The sequence below is a fragment of the Drosophila virilis genome, unplaced genomic scaffold (assembly GCF_030788295.1).
Source record: "Drosophila virilis strain 15010-1051.87 unplaced genomic scaffold, Dvir_AGI_RSII-ME tig00001170, whole genome shotgun sequence".
NCBI lineage: Eukaryota > Metazoa > Arthropoda > Insecta > Diptera > Drosophilidae > Drosophila > Drosophila virilis.
The window spans coordinates 417,848-436,823 of NW_027212828.1; the positions used below are offsets into that span (position 1 = coordinate 417,848).

The 18,976-nt window shown below is 38.4% G+C and overlaps 1 protein-coding gene across 5 annotated transcripts in view; it reads right to left on the bottom strand.

The window, feature by feature from the left end:
• stac (C2 and C2B_Munc13-like domain-containing protein staccato) overlaps positions 1–18,976 on the bottom strand; it is a 184,364-nt gene that overhangs the window by 36,563 nt on the left and 128,825 nt on the right. For 4 of the 5 annotated variants that reach the window (XM_015168274.3, XM_015168276.3, XM_070210807.1 and 1 more), the window contains one exon: positions 1,695–2,506. The exons of the other annotated variant lie outside the window; for it this stretch is intronic. In XM_015168274.3, the coding sequence (XP_015023760.1) occupies positions 1,695–2,506 (812 nt within the window). The remainder of the gene's footprint in view (positions 1–1,694; positions 2,507–18,976) is intronic. 5 annotated transcript variants of the gene reach the window in all.

Below are 18,976 nucleotides of genomic sequence, written 5' to 3' on the forward strand. Positions count from 1 at the left end.
TGCTGGTCGAAAAATGACGAATTATAAAAATCTGCCGATCTGCGTGCAAGATGAAAGCGATTGGTAAAGAATAAGACATGACTTATTCTTGAGTTAGAAGAGTTGCAGAAGCTAATATTATAGGCTGTAGCCTCAAACAAGAAAGGGATAGAAAGGGCAGATTTTGTGGTGTGCTTTTTTTATTGACAAGTCGTTTGTTTTGAAAATGTTTGTTGTTGGTTCTTATGGAAATGTTGTGTTGTGTTGTGTTTGCAATTTGATTTTGTAACCTCGTTTTGGCTCATGATGTATTTCGAAAAAGAGCTTTTGATCCAAACGCCTGTTCTTCCTGTTCTTATTTCTTTATTCTAAGAATTAATTGGCAGCGCAATATTTGCCTAATTTTATTTTTGTCTGTATTTTATATTTTTGTGTTTTGAGTTTTGGAATTTGTTGCCTTATTGAAAAATACTTACAATAATAAATTATATATGCAAAAAAGTTAAGAAAAATAGTTTAGGTTGGTAAAATATATGAAAGCTTAAGAAAGAATTTGTGTGATGTTTTTCATTTTGCAAAAAATAACTTGAGCTGCAAATATTCCTACTATCTCTATATATAAAACTGTTTGTCCTGACTGACTGACTGAAATTTTTACTGTAGTTGTTACCTTCTGTGATGAAGGTGCACGTTAAGACGGGGTTTTGGGAAATTCCACCCGCAAGTATGGAAAAATCGCGAAAAACGTTTGTATGAAACTTTTTTGTTTACCATCCGATTTGCCTCAAACTTAATATCAAAGTTCTTTGTTCAAATTAATTTGATGGTGTTTCATTCCAAAAATGTATTTCTCTTTGGTGAAAATGAAAAATATGATAAATCATTTGAGACGTGTTTCACATTTTTCACAAAATCTAAACTCCTTCGGTAGAAATGCGATTTAAAGATTTTTTGGGCGAAGTTTTAAGTGGTGTCCGATTTGCTTCATACTTATTATTAAAGGTCTACATAACATAACTTAATGAATTCGTGTTCCAGCAATTTGGAAAAATTCCACCCACAACAGTGGTTAATTAGCGAAAAGCGTTGGTCTGAAACTGTTAAACTGTTGCTAAAATTCATTATAGAGGTGTTTTACACTTTTCGAAAAATCCATTCCTCCTTGGTGGAAATGGGATAGGGGTGTTTCACACTTTTCGAAAAATCCATTCCACCTTGGTGAAAATGGGAGACAAAGATTCGGTGGGTGGCCTTTTTGCCTTCAAATTCGTTTGCATGGATCTACATAAAGAATCACTTGAGACTTGTTTCACATTTTTTGCAAAATCTAAGCTCCTTCGAAAAGTGCATTTTAAAGTAATTTTTTGAGAATTATAAGGTGTGTCCGATTTGCATCAAACTTATTTTCAAAGCTCAATATAAAAATATAATGAAATTCCACTCGGAACAGTGGTGACATGGCGAAAAACGTTTGTATGAGAGTAGTTTGTTTACTGTCCGCTCAGTTTCAAAGCTATTCGAGAACATTGGTTTTATAACATAAGTGCAACGGGCAATGCCGGGCTATACCCGCTAGTTTCATATATTTATACAAACTAATTTTTTACCCATGTACAAATCAATAAAATGCTTGCATCTTATAGTCAAACGATGATTTTTAAAGTAGCCTTTAACACTTATATATTATATTTAATAAAATTAGTATTCATACTTACTGGTAAAACAATTTATCAAAATATTCCATCGCACGTTGTAAATCTGTTCGAACCATTTGTATTATTTTAATGACATTTTGCAATTTATTTTCATCGGATCCACTGTCTTTCGTTAGATTGCTGCCTTCAATAATATGTTCCATCCACTCTTTCGCTCCACTATTTATTGCATCAACGATAGCGGTATCGATGTTGCATGATGCGTTAGAATCCATCCAGCCATAGACTGATTTAGGGAATATTTCAACTGTTGCTGGCACTTCAAAAGTTTTCAGTTTCGATAGAATATCTAATACTTCAGAGAGTGCTTTTAGTATTTTGTTATCACTGATGTTTCTGGAGCGTAGTTGCCGTAATACCGAAAAGCAAGATGGCAGCAGCCTTTTTGCACCTTCCCAAAATATTTTAAGGTCCTCAGAGTCTTTTTGTAAACAGTTAATTACTGAAATTAAAACGTCGAGTATAGAATTGAAGAGTACAAAACTAAGCTTGTGAGTCTCATGAACAGTACTATATGCATGCCATTGACAAAGTGCACAATCGAAGGAAGAGAGTCCACCTTGAACAGCGTGTTGAGTTCTAATAGCTTCGGCCATGGAGCTAAATTTACCGCTCCACCAATAGTTGGCCACTTGGGATGTATCCAACTCATGCATGAGTAACAATTTTAAAAGGTGTTTATGTTCTTGGATAGCTACATTTTTATTTTTTTCGGCACTTATCGCAATGTTCACTAAAACAGATCCGCGACTCTTTGTTTTATTTCCTTTTTCCAGATTATACCAAACTGTGAGTCCAGAAACTGGAATAGACTTTAAAAATGTAAAATTATAAGGGAGTGAAATTATGTCATAATAACTCATATTTGTCTAATTGAAAATTGGTCAAAAGAGGTTTAAAGAACTGATGCAACATATATTTACATCAGTTCCTTAGAGCAGGCAGAAGGATGGAAGACCAAACCCTTTAATTATATTTACTATTGATATTGTATGTCCCTCGAAAGCGTCGAGCCACTCCTATAATATATTTAGATGCAGCATCTAGATGCGACATATTTACCCGTAACATCATTTTTGCATTGGGGCGCAGGAGAGAGTAGTAGTAGAACTCGTTGTATATAAAAAGCCTCATACGAACAGATAAAACAGGTAAAAGTTTCTAGTCAGGAGCTCCCGACTAGGGAATGCCCTAAGCGCTCTTATTCCAACACTAAATGCAGTTCACGCAACGCGCTCGTTTGAAGTAATACACATAAATTAAAAAAAAAAACTGCCCTTAGCAAGGTTCGAACTCGCAACTGACCTCAATACTTGCTGACGACTCTACTATAGAGACAAACCAGCAAAAATCAAGGAAGAGATTCTAGTCGAGAGATCCCGACTAGGGAATACACTGAATCCTCTTAATACAACACCAAATAAATAAAAAAAAAATACTTAAGAGGTTCTAGTCGGGAGCTCCCGACTACGGAATACCCTGAACCCTCGCATTCCAACACCAAACTAATTTAAAACAAGTAAGAGGTTCTAGTCAGGAGCTCCCGACTAGGGGATACCCTGAACCCTCTTCTTCCAACATCAAATGCATATAAATATTCCATTTTAGAAGCTATATGTCAACTTTGGGGACTCTAGCTCTTATTATTTACCAAAACGTAAAGTATTCATATTTCGGTTGAAATAATGATTTTGAGTATAAGTAAATATTTTTAAATTTTAATCCATTTGGACTCTCTATTAAGCTGATCATTAAATTATTTTTTCCGCAATTAGATGGGCCTACAATTAATCCTCTAATTGAGTTTGGTAATATTAGTTTTACTGGGCGAAAAATCAATATTTCTCACTTCTATAATCTTTTTTTGCTTCTTTAAATGCATATTTAATGATTTTATTCTCGCAAATGAATATGATTCACTGCTATACCTTCAACGATTAAGTATCAATTAAAATGCCCATTTATTTTTATAAAAGATTCAGTCTTAAGCCAAACGCCTATTGTGGAGGTAGTCTAGCTAAGAAAATAATTAATAGCCTTCCGATTGAATTACATTTGCCTGGCTATCAATTCTGTGGACCAGGCACGAAACTAAAAGAGCGCCCACAGCGTGGTGATAGAGGTATTAACCCATTAGACGCAGCTTGCAGGGAGCACGATATAGCATATTCAGAAAACAAAGAATTAGCTAAACGGCATATAACTGATATAAAGTTAGCTAATAAGGCTTGGGAGAGAGTCAAAGCGTCTGATAGCAACATTGGAGAAAAGCCTGCTGCATATTTTGTTACGAACGCAATGAAAACAAAAAAAAACATTAGGTATGGGTATCACTAGAAGAAAAAGAAGAAACGTAAAAAAGAGAGGTAATAAGAAAAGAGCAACAATTTGCTCAAAAAAGAAAAGATTTATGCAAGCGGTTAAAGCAGCTGATAAGCTATTGAAAAGGGAAAGATGTTGAGAGTGCAATTAAAATAGCTCGGATATATACACAAATATATACACAAATCGATTGGTTCAACAATAAATAATGAAATAGCAATTCCTCGAGTGATAAGCGTTCCCAAAGTTTGCGGCTTCTTACCGCTAATACCCATCTTAACAGCCCTAGGAGCACTTGGTGGACTTCCATCGGGTGGGGCATCTATTGCAAAAACAATCACAATCGCTAAAAATGCCAGACAACAATTAGAGGAAAATAAACGGCATAACCGCTCAATGGAAGCTTTTGCGTTAAGCAAGGAATTTTATCTAAAACCTTATCGAACGGGCTACGGAATAACAACTAATCATTCTGAAAAAAACTACTAAGTCAGCTACCCAATAAACCTCTCTCAAATATTGATGTAATGAAATTTTCTCGTAGGCATATTCCATATTTCAGAGGTGTTTTTATGAGAGATTCCCTCCCCAAAAATAAGTGGAACAATTAAGAGGTTCTATCCGGGAGCTCCCGACTAAGGGATACCCTGAACCCTCTTCTTCCAACATCAAATGCATATAAATTCTATTTTAGAAGCTATATGTCAAGTTTGGTGACTCTAGCTCTTATTATTTACCAAAATGGCCCAAAAAACAGGATATCGAAATCAATTTTTATCGACTGCTTAGAAACGGAGTAAGTTATCGATTATCGGAAAAAAACTCGATCTGCGCGGGAACTAGGAGCAGCTACATCTAAATTTCCGTCCGTCCGTATGTATGAACGCAAGGATCTCAGAACCTATAAGAGACTTGACATTTTAGTCGTCACCAAGTAATGCGGTCAAATGCGAGCTCGAACCTTGCTATGGGAAGTTTTTTTTTTTTCATTTATATATTTCATTCATCATGCTTCCTTCTGCCTGTTACATACATTTAGATTTTGCACAAATATAATATACCCTTCTACCCATTTTTAATGGGTTCAGGGTATAATCACCGAAAAAGTTTCGATTTTCGCACCGACCTCTATTTTGAAAAAAAGCGTGGTGCCATTTTGTCGATTTGGGTCAAAATTTTGGATTTCCTTTTTTTTATGACAATCGATACAACTGATCCTTACGAGTCAAAAATGGTATAAAATTCCAAAATCGGACATTATTTGACGGAAATATTCCAAACAATCATAAAAAAGGTGGACTTGTTGTTGACTGGTTGACTGTAAACGATGCTTAATTTGCTTGAATGCCAATTGATTGTAGGGATTCGTATAAAATTTTAAAAGCAGACATTGAATTAAGCACGTATGATAAAAAAGGAACTTAAATAGCATTACAGAAAAAAGTCGCAATAACCTTGCTGTTAAAATGCGAAGCAGACGCGCATGAATGTGTGTTTGTACATGTATGCAGAAATTCTTAAGGATGGTGCTCTATTCAATTGCGCGGTTGCAAATAACTTTGGTTTTTTTTTAACCGATCTTAATGAAATCTACAGTATATCGTATTGTATCATAGAATATTTGTTTATACTGAAAAGGTCATTTGCAAATAAATTTTGGCTTAAATTGGTTGGAAATAAAAGTTGGGTTATTAACTTGATTTATAGCTCTGGGGTGGTAGCGGAGAGGTGGCCATAGGTATAAAATGAAAGATACTTGACAAATATATAATATTTTAGAAGCAACATATCATGTTTCGTTACTCTAGCTCTTATTAATTACCAAAATTACCCAAAAAACAGAATAGCGATATCGATTTTTATCGATTGCTTGGAAACGAAGTAAGTTATCAATTATCGGAATTAAACTCGATCTGCGCAGGTACCAGGAGCACCTACATCTAATATTTCAAGTCTTTAGCTCCTATATAGGTTCTGAGATCCTTGCGATATATATAGATCTGAGATACATACGGACAGACAGACGGACATGGCTAGATCGACTCGGCAATTGATGCTGTTCAAGAATATATATACTTTATGGGGTCGGAGATGCTTTCTTTTGCCTATTACATACATTTGGATTTTGCACAAATACAATATACCCTTATAGGCATTTTTTATGGGTTCAGGGTATAATAAAATGTAAGTGGGCCATCATTTGGCACAAACTTTTTCAATTTGCGTGATTTATTGGAAATAAAATCCAAAAACACATAGGTGAGAAATATTAAAATTGCAGTAATTGTGTTCCCAACTTACCTGGAGTAACACAATTTTGCATCCATCAGCAATTTGCAATAAACTCTCCTCTGTCAGCATTCATTTAATTTACTGTTGTTAATTTCCCCTTGAAATTGTGTTGTTATTATTGTTGACTGTATAGTTCATGAACAGCTCGTTTCTCAGGTACAGAGACCGCTCTGCGAGGGGTTCTGGGTCAGACGAGTCCACCTTAGATAGAGAAGCAGTCCCGCAAAAAAATGCTGATAACAGTTGTAAAATAGGAATGGAGCCTGAGCAGCTTAGGGCTTTGGTGCAAGCCGCAGTGGCCTCCGCCTTAAAAGCAAAGAGCGCAGTATTGAAGCAAGGAGACGCAGAACTGAAGGCTTACTTAATCGCTCGGATACAAGAATTGGCAGGTAGAATATCTGCCAGTAGTAAAAAAACATCGCCGGTCCAGGCATTTAAGACGGTGAAAATCAGGAACGACGATCAACGTAATGAATGGACGCCGTTAAATGCTTACTGGAATTTACGGGGGTGTCAAAGACGTACGCATCTTGGAGACAAGCTTCGATAGCGGCATACAACATTTACAAGCCATACGACGGCAGCTCACGCCACTACAAGGCGGTCGTTATTATTAAGACCAAAATTAGAGGGGCAGCTGACGGCGTTTTGGGTCAGTTGGGCACAGTAATGAATTTTGATTCCATAATAAACCGTCTCGTTTTCACATACAGGGATAAGAGAGGCATTCATGTCATAGAGCAAGAGATGAGCACCCTTAGAATGGGCTCACTATCTATTTTACAATACTATGACGAGGTTGAGAAAAAGCTTGCTCTTCTCACCAATAAGGTCAACATGTCCTACAAACCAAGCATGGCACAAGGGCTCTGTACGAAGTTGTTTCAGGCCGAAAGCGTAGCCTCACGGATGTCTTGTTCAAGGCAAAGCCTAAGGACCTGCCGTCGGCACTAGCTCAAGGGCAAGAGATAGAGGCGAACCATGAGAGGTACCCCTTTGCTCCTAGCTTCGCTAAAGGGCAAGATGATAGGGAACGATAAGTGACCCCCAGGCCGCAGGTCCTTCAGCAAGATAGGGGTCAACAGCAGGGGGATCCGCAACACAGCGGCTCCAAAAATCCTTACTTCACTAAACAACAGAAACAGCAACAAAGTCAATTTGAGCAACAGAGTGGCAGGTGGAACAAAGGTGGCGGGTCACAGGAACCAATGGACGTCGATCCATTTGTGTCAAAAATTCTACAACCATCGCCAGCACCAGCCCACGTTTACTCTAGCGCTCCTCAAGCCTACAAAAAACGGCCACGTCTGGGCCTTTAAGCGGACAGAGGAGGCAGAGAGTCAATCACACAGCTCACGAGCCTGATCAAGATTCAGGTTCGTATGCTGGCTCTGCAGCAGCAGCAGAACATCAAATAGCCGACGACGATGGTAGCGGGATTAACTCAAACACTCTCAATTTTTAAGGGGAAGCTCCCTACTGCCCCACATCAGTAGGAGAGAAACAGGGATCCAGATTAGATTTCTCATCGACACAGGCGCTCCAACAATCATATCAGGCCACATAAAAATCTGAAAGGTGTGTGCCCAGTAAATTCTTCCTTCTCTACCCATTCTATACACGGCACAACGAAAATCACTCATAAGTGCCTCGTATCTCTGTTCCGCAAAATTGCCACATTTTTCTCACGCAAGTAGGAGTGTCGCTTTGTCTTTTTTCTGGTCAACTCAAATGTGGCGCAGAAACTGAACAAATCGAATTCCACAGGTGCGCGGATATTAACTTTACCAATGCTGACAGCGCCGACGCGCCCGATGCTGTTAAAGATGCATTCCTAAAAATGATAAAAAGCAATCATAAGGCCTTCGCGGATCCGGAAGAAGCACTACCCTATAACACATCAGTGCTGGCCACTATCAGGACGACTGATGAACAACCAGTTTATTTCCGACTGTACCCCTATCTCATGGGAGCAGCGGAATTCCTTAATAAAAATATTCAAAGCCATCTGAAGAACGGTATCATCAAAAAATCTGTTTTCCCCTACAACAACCCCATTTGGGTGGTGGACAAGAAGGGGACGGACAAGTTTGGCAACAAGAATATGCACCTCGTAATGGATTTTCGCAAACTTATCGAGAAAACCATCGCAGACTGATACCCTATGCCTAACATTCCAATGATTTTAGGGAATCTTGGCAAAGGTAAATACTTTTCGACATTGAACCTAAAATCCGGCTATCATCAGATCACGCTTGCGGAGCCTTTGCAGTTAACGGGGGAAAGTACGAATTTTGTCGACTTTGGGTTGAAGAATGCAGCCAGCATCTTCCAAAGAACCGTTACGACGTACTGCGTGAGCAAATTGGAAAATCAAGCTATGTCTATGTTGACGATGTCATCGTCTTCTCAAAGGACGAAAATTCTCATGTCAAACATGTAGAGTGGGTTTTAAAGAGACTGCACGAGGCAAATATGAGAATCTCCAAGAAAAATTGCGTTTTTTTAAGAAAAGCGTAGGTTTTATTGGATTCGTTGTAACCAGTAATGGAGCTACAACGGATCCTGAAAAAATCAAAGCTATTCAGGAGTTCCCGGAACCAAAGAATATATTCGAGATAAGATCATTTTCAGGATTGGCCAGTTACTATAGGTGTTTCATCAAAGACTTTGCCTCAATAGCAAAACGGTTTTCTGATCGTGCGCTATCGCGACAACATCGCAACGCTCTTGACGAGCTGAATACTAATTCCTGCGCAGCCACAGTCCACAGTGAGCTGTCGTTGACCTATAAAATTGAGTCAACCGAAAAGCCACTTAATTGTTTCCAAAATCAAATCGTTATTGAAGAGGCACGCGTCCTCACGAAACGCAATATCATTCTTTTCGAGGACACAAGGCGTAATACAGTGAGCTTCACTGATCGCACTCTTTGATTTGATTCATTCAAATGCATTTAATGCCCTCTTTTGGAACCTGCACACGCTAGCACAGGTGTAGGATGGCTTAGTTCGCATGTTACCAGGCACAAGGCTCTGGCACTGCAAAAACCGAGTTGGATATAGCTCAAGAATATGTTAAGCAAGTGTTATCAGAATACTATTTCCCTAAAATGGCGAAGTTGGCTAAGGAAATTGCGGAAAGTTGTAGAATCTGCTCAGCAGGGAAATACGATAGGTACCTGAAAAGACAGGAGCTGGGAGAAATCTGATCCCTGAGACTCCTGGCGAATTTCTACACATTGATATTTTTTCCATGAACAACAAATTTGACCTGTGTTCATAAGTTCTCTAAATTTTCAGTCAAACAACCAATACAGTCGCGCACTATCGGGGACTTAAAAGTTCCACTACTCCAGCTCATGAATTTCTTTGCACGAGCCAGAACAATTTATTGTGACATCAAGCCTTCGATGAATTCGCAAACGATAAAGATCCTGTTGTTAAACAATTACGGAGTCCATATTGTAAATGCGCCGCTGCTGCATAGCACATCCAATGGCCAAGTCAAGCGCTTCCATAGCACTCTAGCCGAGCTTGAACGTTGCCTCAAGCTGCAGAGAAACATCAGTGACTCGGGCTAGACTGAACCAGCGACAGAAAAGAGTCTTTAAAGTAGGCGAAAAAGTCCTAGCAAAAAAAAAAACGCAGGCTTTGCAATAAACTCACGCTCTTATGTGAAGAACAGATCGTAGAGGCAGAACTTGGCACGACCGTTTTCATTGGAGGGAGGGTGGTCCACAAGGACAACCTTAAGTAGGACGAGAGTTGAAATAAAACATCGATTCTATGAATCTTGAATTTAACTATAAGTTTCAACATTTGAGCCACTAGGCTTCACCTTCAAGTTTTAATATTTACGTCACTTGGCATTACCCTTAGAAAGACACGTAATAGTTTGGACCGTTTTGTCTGTCTTCGGCAGGTTCGGGTTTCTGCTATTTCTATTTTTTGCAAGTGCGGCAGCGCGTGTGACTAATTACTTACACGCCAAGTATATTCCCATTGTTGAGGGCAAAGTTCTGATCTGGGAGGAATTCAATTTCGTCAGGCGCACAGCAAACATCTCTGGGTACGAGAAAATGGTAAGCGAAACAATGGAGCTATGTGAAATGTTTCCGCAGTCACACATGAGAAAGCTTCTAAGCGTAGATGCGTCCCAGCTCAGAGATCTGTTAAAAGTTCTTGGCGTGCACCACAGGGTGGAAAGAAGTTTAGATTTCTTGGGCACAGCCCTCAAAGTAGTTGCGGGGACACCTGACACCAGTGACTTCGAGAAGATCAAATTCACTGAGTTATAGTTGGTGAGCTATAACAACAGACAGGTAGCTATCAACATAAAAGTTCAGGAACATATCAATCACTACAAGGGTCAACACATAACTAAAAGCTGCAAAAAAGAATCAGATAGATTCCGGGCATTTATACGAAACTCTTTTAGCTCGGAATAGAATGTTGCTGATGGAAATGCAGAATTTGATGCTCGCTGTTACCCTTGCAAAAATTAATATCATAAGCCCAAATATATTAGATCACGCAGATTTGAAATCTGTTTGGATCGATGAACCCACAGGTACTTCAATAGCTGACCTTATGTCCGTTGCGTCCGTGAAAGTATTACAATCTGTTAATGCCTTTCACTTTATCATTTAGTTCTCGAAAATCAAAATGCCTTGCAGAAAGGTAATGCTGTATCCAGTTGCACATGACAATGCTGTGCTACAAATTGAGAGATTGACAAGGTGATCGTGGAGATAGGAGCGGCCGGGGGCGGCCTTAAGTTAAATGGGGGAAAGTTAACAGAGGCCAACGACACCAGCTCGAGATGCTAATATAGCTCTGGGCCGGATATTCTTGCACGACGGCAGCGCACGAAGCTAAGCATTCTAGCGGCCGTTGTAAAAAGCACACAATAGCTTAGGTAATTTTAATCAATCTTTTGTAAATTTAACTTTAATCCGGCTTTCACTGAGGCACATCGGCCCAGTGAATTCGCGCATAAATGAACTCGCTCGCTACGGCGTATCGGCCTAGTGTTTTATAAATAATACTCAAGTAAGAGGTTCTAGTCGGGAGCTCCCGACTAGGGGATACCCTGCGTCGATTGACTATGTCTGAGGGGTAGGTCCTATTCGCCTCCCTGACAGGTTCCTTGTTAGACTGTGTTGGTTATCTCGGTGACACGCTTCTCGAATGTAAGTCGTCTGTCGAGAGTTACATCAAGGCATTTAAGTTCATAGGTCCTGCCGACTGATAAGAGCTACTTCCTTTGCCGTGGGCATGTCGTGTGTGAAGAGGCTATAGAGTGTGGGACCCAAAACATTACCTTGTGGGACTGCCGCTCTTATGCATTTAGTGTGAGAGACTATGCCATCCTTTACTACTTGTCCTCTCGTTTAGGAAGCTGGCAATGATGTTTAAAAGCTGCGGTTTTAATTTTTCCTTTATCTTTAAGAGGAGACCTGCGTTCCTTACTTCGCCGAAGGCTTGCTGGATGTCGAGGTATGCAGCCACCATATACTCCTTCCTGCGAAAGCCATTCAAGGTGGAAAAGACGACTCAATGTAGGGGTACAACCTTCGTCTTGGGAAATCTGTTTACGATGAACTATACGTTATACTATTCAACATCAAGAAGATCACACTCGTCATTATAAACCAAGTAAGAGGTTCCTGAACCCTCTTCTTCCAACATCAAATGCATATATATATTCTATTTTAGAAGCTATATGTCAAGTTTCGGGACTCTAGCTCTTATTTTTTACCAAAATTGCCCAAAAAACAGGATATCGATATCGGAGTAAGTTATCGATTATCGGAAACAAACTCGATCTGCGCAGGCACTAGGAGCACCTACATCTAACATTTCAATAGTTCTTATATGTTCTGAGGTCCTTGCGTTCATACATACGGACGGACGGAAGCACGGACGGACAGATGACGGACATGGCTAGATCGACTCGGCTATTGATGCTGATCAAGAGTATATATACTTTATGGGGTCGGAGATGCTTCCTTCTGCCTGTTACATACATTTGGATTCGGCACAACTACAATATACCCATTTTTAATGGGTGCAGGGTATAACCATCGAAAAAGTTTCGGTTTTCGCACCGACCTCTTTTTTGAAAAAAAGCGTGATGTAACCCCTTGCCATTTTGTCGATTTGGGTCAAAATTTTGGGTTTCCTTTTTTTGATGGCAATCGATACAACTGATGCTTACGACTCAAAAATGGTATGAAATTCCAAAATCGGACATTATTTGACGGACATATTCCAAAAAATCATCAATAAGGTTGAATTTACGAACGAATCGGTTTTTTGTCAACAACATTTTTCAAACCATCGATGATTAATTTGTTTAAATGCCAATTAATGGTGGGGATCCGTACGCATTCAAAAAGGTATAACATTTTAAAATCAGACATTGAATGAAGCACTTATGATAGAAAAGGAACTTAAATAGCATTACAGAAAAAGGTCGCAATAACCATGCTCAATTGTGCAGTTCCATATAACTTTGGTTTTTTTTTAACCGATCTTTATGAAATCTTCTACAGTATCTCTTATTGTATCAGAGAATATTTGTGTATACTGTAAAGGCCATTGCCAATAAATTTTGGCTTAAATTGATTGGCAATAAAAGTTGGGTTTTTAACTTGATTTATAGCTCTGGAGTGGTAGCGGAGAGGTGGCGATAGGTATAAAATTAAAGATACTTGACAAATACATAATATTTTAGGAGCAACATATCATGTTTCGTGACTTTAGCTCTTATTAGTTATCAAAATTGCCCAAAAGCAGGATATCGATATCGATTCTTATCGATTGCTTGGAAACGGAGTAAGTTACCGATTATCGTTACATTAAGTTATATTAACTCGATCTGCGCAGGCACTAGGAGCACCTACATCTAAAATTTCAAGTCTATTATATGTTCTGAGATCCTTGCGTTCATACATTGGGACGGACGGACGGACAGACGGACGGACATGGCTAGATCGACTCGGCTATTGATGCTGATCAAGAATATATATACTTTGTGGGGTCGGAGATGTTTCCTTGCGCCTGTTACATACATTTGTATTGTGCACAAATACAATATACCCTTATACCCATTTTTAATGGTTTCAGGGTATAAAAAGTTAGCCGGAAAAGAATGGACTGTCGAACATATTAACCCATTTTAGAATTAAATCTGAGTACTCTAGACGAACTCAAAAAGGAATTGGAAGCTAAATTGATGAAAGAGAATCAGGGATAAGTAAATGCAATAATATGCGTTACACATTTCACGAAAAAATTATGATACCCTCTGTAAGGGTATAAAAAGAGTTAGTTCTTCTTAAGTGAAATGCCACGATGTGGGTCGCTACATATCAACCCTAGATTTCACTTTGTCCCTTTTGTCAAGCATTTGCTGAGAAGTTTTACACTCTTTTTATTATCTGAAGTTATGGTATTAAATTAGCGGTATGGGTACCTCCTGATTTGCATATAGAAGACATGATTAATCGGTATATTCTTAAATATAGAAAAATACTACCATTTTATAAGAATTTACGCCTGCTTCCCACATAACTCATTTCGAAGTTGCAATTGGCCGAGGAAAAAAACTGTATGGATGATCCACGTTTGACAAAGAACAATTTATTTATTTGTTAACCAATGCTGGTAGCTTCCAGGTTATCTTAAATTAAAAAACTTTACGTTTTATTAATTACCTTATAATTAAACAGAAAACTTGAATCTAACTGAAAATGTAAATAAAATAGTTTTTAAGAAAGAATTCCAGAAGCTTATGTTTAATCAAAACACTATTAGTTTAAAAATCGAAATGCATTTCAGTTGGAAGATTGTAATTAATCTTCTAATGATCTACTTATAGGCTCCTTTCTTCATCAGCAGTTCTATGAGTTTCCACACTGAAAATTGTCTCACAACGATCTTCTACACTAAAGTAGCCGTGTGCTAGAAAGGCCGGGTAGTCAATAATTCCTACAGTTAAATTGATTAAAAAAAGCAGCGTCGCTATCATTCTTCCATCTTACAGAGATAAATGATATATGTTATAATATATATATGTCGAAGGTGGTATGTACCAAAAAGAGAATCAATTAATAATTGTGATAAGACAGCACCATAATATTGTAAGTGGTGTATATGTACGCAAAAAATAAAAAAGAGAAGAACAAATTGTATCCTAGTCTTGTGTGGTGAATTCGTATCACTCAGAACTCGGTGAGAGAGAGAGAGCCATTCTTACTCTTCCTCGCTGAGTGTGGCCCGTACATAGTGTTGGTGTGCATGCAGCTCTTTGGCGGCCGATTCGTGTAAGGTCACGAAGAAAGCGTTGCAAGAAGTAAAAGCGGTTATATCTGGAATTCGTTACGTCGCAAGAACGAAAAGTGGTTATCACTGGCTTTCGCTGCTTTGCAATAACGAAAAGCGGTTACCGCTGGTTTTCGTGGATATTCGTTGAGATGCGAGGAAAAGAATTTATTTGCACAGACGAAAGTAAATAATCGGAGCGAGTACGAGCAAAGTCCCAAAAACTTTGAACTGCTTGAATTTTATCTGGTATCAAATAATTTTTTATTGCCTCCAAAACCTTTTTCATCGGCTTTAATACCGCCTTTGAAGATTTCGAACCCAAAATATTTAATACGGTCTAGCATAAAATCACATTTATCCATGTTTACGATTATTTTATTATCCCTTATCATGTACGAAAATATGTTATTAATAAATCCTTGAAATACTTGAGAGACTGTTTTCAATCCCATGGTCATTCTTAAAAATTCAAATTGTCCTAAAGGGGTCACGAAAGATGTGTATTTTACAGATACCTTCTCAACAAAAAAGTGAAAATCGCCGTTTTCAAATGAAGCTTAGTAAAAATGGTTTTGCCTACAAGCCTATTTGACAAGTCGTCGATTAAAGGCAATGGATAATTGTCTTCAATCGTGATTATTTAGTCTTCTGAAGTCAATACACATTCTTAAATCTCCAGTTTTTTTCTTAACTAAAACAATTGCAGAAGCATATTCGAAGCTACTGGGTGTAATGATGCCTTCTTTAAGGTATTCGTCTACAATTATTTGCAATTTCTCTTTTTCTGTGTACGATAATTGTCTAGGCGAGCAACTAAATGGCTTCGCTTTCTCGACTGTAATCTTTATTTCGTATCTAATTGTAGGGCTGTCTGGTCTCTTAGCATTTATGTATGTAGCATCCAGCATCTGTATACATTTTTTTCTTAATGCATACCCTACCTGCTCTCCAATGCTATAAAGCTTTTCACTAGCTTCTGTATCTGAAACATTTGTAACATTTTTATTTCAAAATCCTCTTTTTAAATTGGAAAATTATCTGTACTAATTGTGTCGTCCTTTGTTTCTTTCTTCTTTTCTAACGATGTATCTAACAGTTTTTTATCTAACGATCTACCGTCCACACTCCCTGTTATTGATTCGTCACCTAACAATTCGTCGTTGACTGCTAGCAATTTATCTTCTAACAATTTACTTTTTAACAATTTATCTTCTAATAATTTACTCTCTAACAATTTATCTTCTAACAATTTGTCTTCTAACAATTCATTTCCTAACAATTTATCTTCTAGCAATTTATCTTCTAACAATTTATTTTTCGTTCATTTTTCTGCTGTCTTTTGCTTTCAATTAATTTTTCCTCTAAAATATACGCGTGACTGCTCATTTACTTTGCTTTCAGTACACTCATGAAATCATTTTCAAGGTTTTTAGGTCTATGTCTAAGTTACAATTTTCCATAAAACCTCTCCCCATTACCACCCCCACCTCATAGACTGGTAAGACACCACTATTAAATTAAAATAAATTTTAATTGCTTCTTTTAAAATATAACATAAAGTGTTTCCATCTGTATTTAGCTGGATTTCACTTAGCCCGAAATATTTAATTGTAAGTGGTTGGAGTTCTACCCCTTTGGGGACATAACCTTTGTTGATAAATGATATAGGGCTGCCCGAGTCTATAAGGCGAGATCAGCGATATCATTAAAAAAAATCCTATACGTCTTACATAATTGTGAGCTCCTTCTTTGCCTGCCCTTGACTAAATCTCTGGGCATTGGGCCCCCATGATTAATTGCACCCCAACCGTAACATGAAGCTTGTGCTCTTTTTGGCTTTAGTCTGCCAGATTGCCAAAATTGTGGAGCTTTGCCTGTATTCGCAAATACTCCGACTGAATGCCTTCGATGACGCCATCCAAAAGCTCCTCGTCGTCCATGTTCAGATCTCGAGCCAATATTGGCTTGGCGTCAATGTACAACGCAAATTTTTCATCACACTGCCAAATTCGTGTTTTAAATTTATGTCGAAAATCGACTTTTGATAATTTGCCGCCAAACGCAACATTGTCCAGCAGTTGAAGCCCATTTGCCGTTTCCTCTTGCTGTGTGGCGTGCTTGCCTAATTTCGCAACAAAAATGTTCGCTGGCGTCGTTACGGCGGGCGTCGCGATCGCTGTCGTCGCCGTGTTCCCTATAACGGTACATTCGCTACTGGCGCTGGATTCGTCTGCTCCGCTTTGCGCGTTGCTGTCGTTTTCCGCTACCTACTGTTGTTTGCCCGCACGGTTATTGCTAACGCTTTGTGTGCGTAAATGCGCTAGTATATTTTGGACAGCCATTATTTCTGCGCGCAAGTTTTTAAGGACACTCCGTGCCCTTGAAGATCTTTTCTTGCTGCTGCAGAGAAAATTTTCTTGAGCTGGTAAGTTGCTGCTAGCCAACTTCTCGTCGTCTAATTCGTCCATCCTGGGAGCACTGCTGCACTCATTTGTTGGCACTGAGCCAAGTCGTGCCAACAACTCGGTTTTTGAGCCCTGGGTCGGCTGGCACAGAATTACTAACCATTTTTCAAGGTAGCCACCGTCACATCAATAATGCTTATCTCCATATCGCGTGTTTCAGTATCCCACTTCTGAGATTTGTAGGAGCTGTTACAATTCAAAAGTCTATAACTTCAGCAAGTCCAAAACGCGTCCACTTTATTTGCTTCTCTGCTAAAGACCTTCTCCAAGCCCTTTTATAATTGTTAAAACAGCTAACTATCGATAGGAAGTGCAGCTGCACTGTTGTGGCGCTAGTAGCCTGGTACAATGTTTACTTTACTATAGGTTTTAAATTTATCTTCATTTTTTTTATTTATAAATAAACAGAGACTTTTCTTACGAATATTTCTTTATTTAACGTCTTACGTTTTTGGCTTCTGAATAGCTAAATTATAAATAAATATTACTCCAAACCTAATTTTAATTCTAAAGAGGGGTGATAAATAATTAGAAATTTGATGGAGTATAATGGCGCCCGACCACCAGAAGCCCAGATAATGCATTTGCATTTTTTTAGAAAATACTATTCAACAGACATAAAAGTGTTGTAAAACATTGCGGGAAGCACAATGGGCATAGTAACAACTTTACATCACCGATGTGTGTATGAGCTACGAAGCAAAGTTTTAAGGTTAAGGGTTACAGACATGCTAAGATAGTGTTATAATATAGCAACATAAATGTCGCTTTGGAATTACTATGATTCTCTAAACAATTTTAGGAATTGGGAAATGCCTTGATAGGCTTTGACCTTATAACTACCGGTTTAAATTGCATTACATTCATTAGGCAGGTAAAGAACTATAAACAGGCAACACAAGGAGTTGTCAGATTGGCTTACAGAACCCCTTCAATTGGAGCCCTCTCAGGCTTATAGCAGAAATAAAACGCTTCAAAAATCTTAGAGAAATTTTTAACGGAGTCTTGTGACTATGAGATTACCCTAGTCAATGGAAATGTGCCTAAACTACTATTAACTCTAAGCCCAAAAATAATGGACAAGGCTGTGGAATAGTATAATCAATTGAGTCTGCCAGTGTCCTTTTCACACTTCGGCTCAACATCTGTCCAGGTGTATTTTTCTATACCCCAAACTAAAAATTAACGATATCTTGGAATTACACTACACAAATGTCCAAATTGTGATCTGACATTGAAAAGGAAATAAACTAAACCTAGCCTATCCCTAATTTATCTCCTTCACTATATCTTTAACATTAGCATCTAAGATATGTATATTCGCCTTGCCACGTTACTTTCATTAGCGCGTAAAGATGGGGTCATGCAAGGAACAGAAAGAGCAATCATCTGGTTTTACTAAGGAAAATGAGCTGCTGCGGTCGGACTTTAGTCCCAATATCACAACAAAGTTGGCGACAATACTTTACAGCAACTCTTTCATCGTCTCTGCGGTCTGATCATGTTGATATTTTGGCGCATTCACAACTTGGACCTGAGACTCACCTCAATTTTGCTTGAGCTGGTTACTGCTGCTAGCACCATTTTGATGGCCACCGCCTACAAGAACATCAATTTTCTTTATTATCTATATAGCTGTCTATCTAGCTATCATGTGAATTGGGGTCCATAAAGTCCATAAAGAGAAAGTACACAAACGATATCTGATAATTTCATCCATAAAGTTTTTGTGCTGGAATCATCAAAATCAATTTGACATGCCTGTTGCCCTATTAAATAATCCATAACGAGTATTTATATTCACCGTAATCATATTATATATTTGGCAGTAGCGCATAGTAAAAAGGACAAATCTGCATTTGCGAAGACC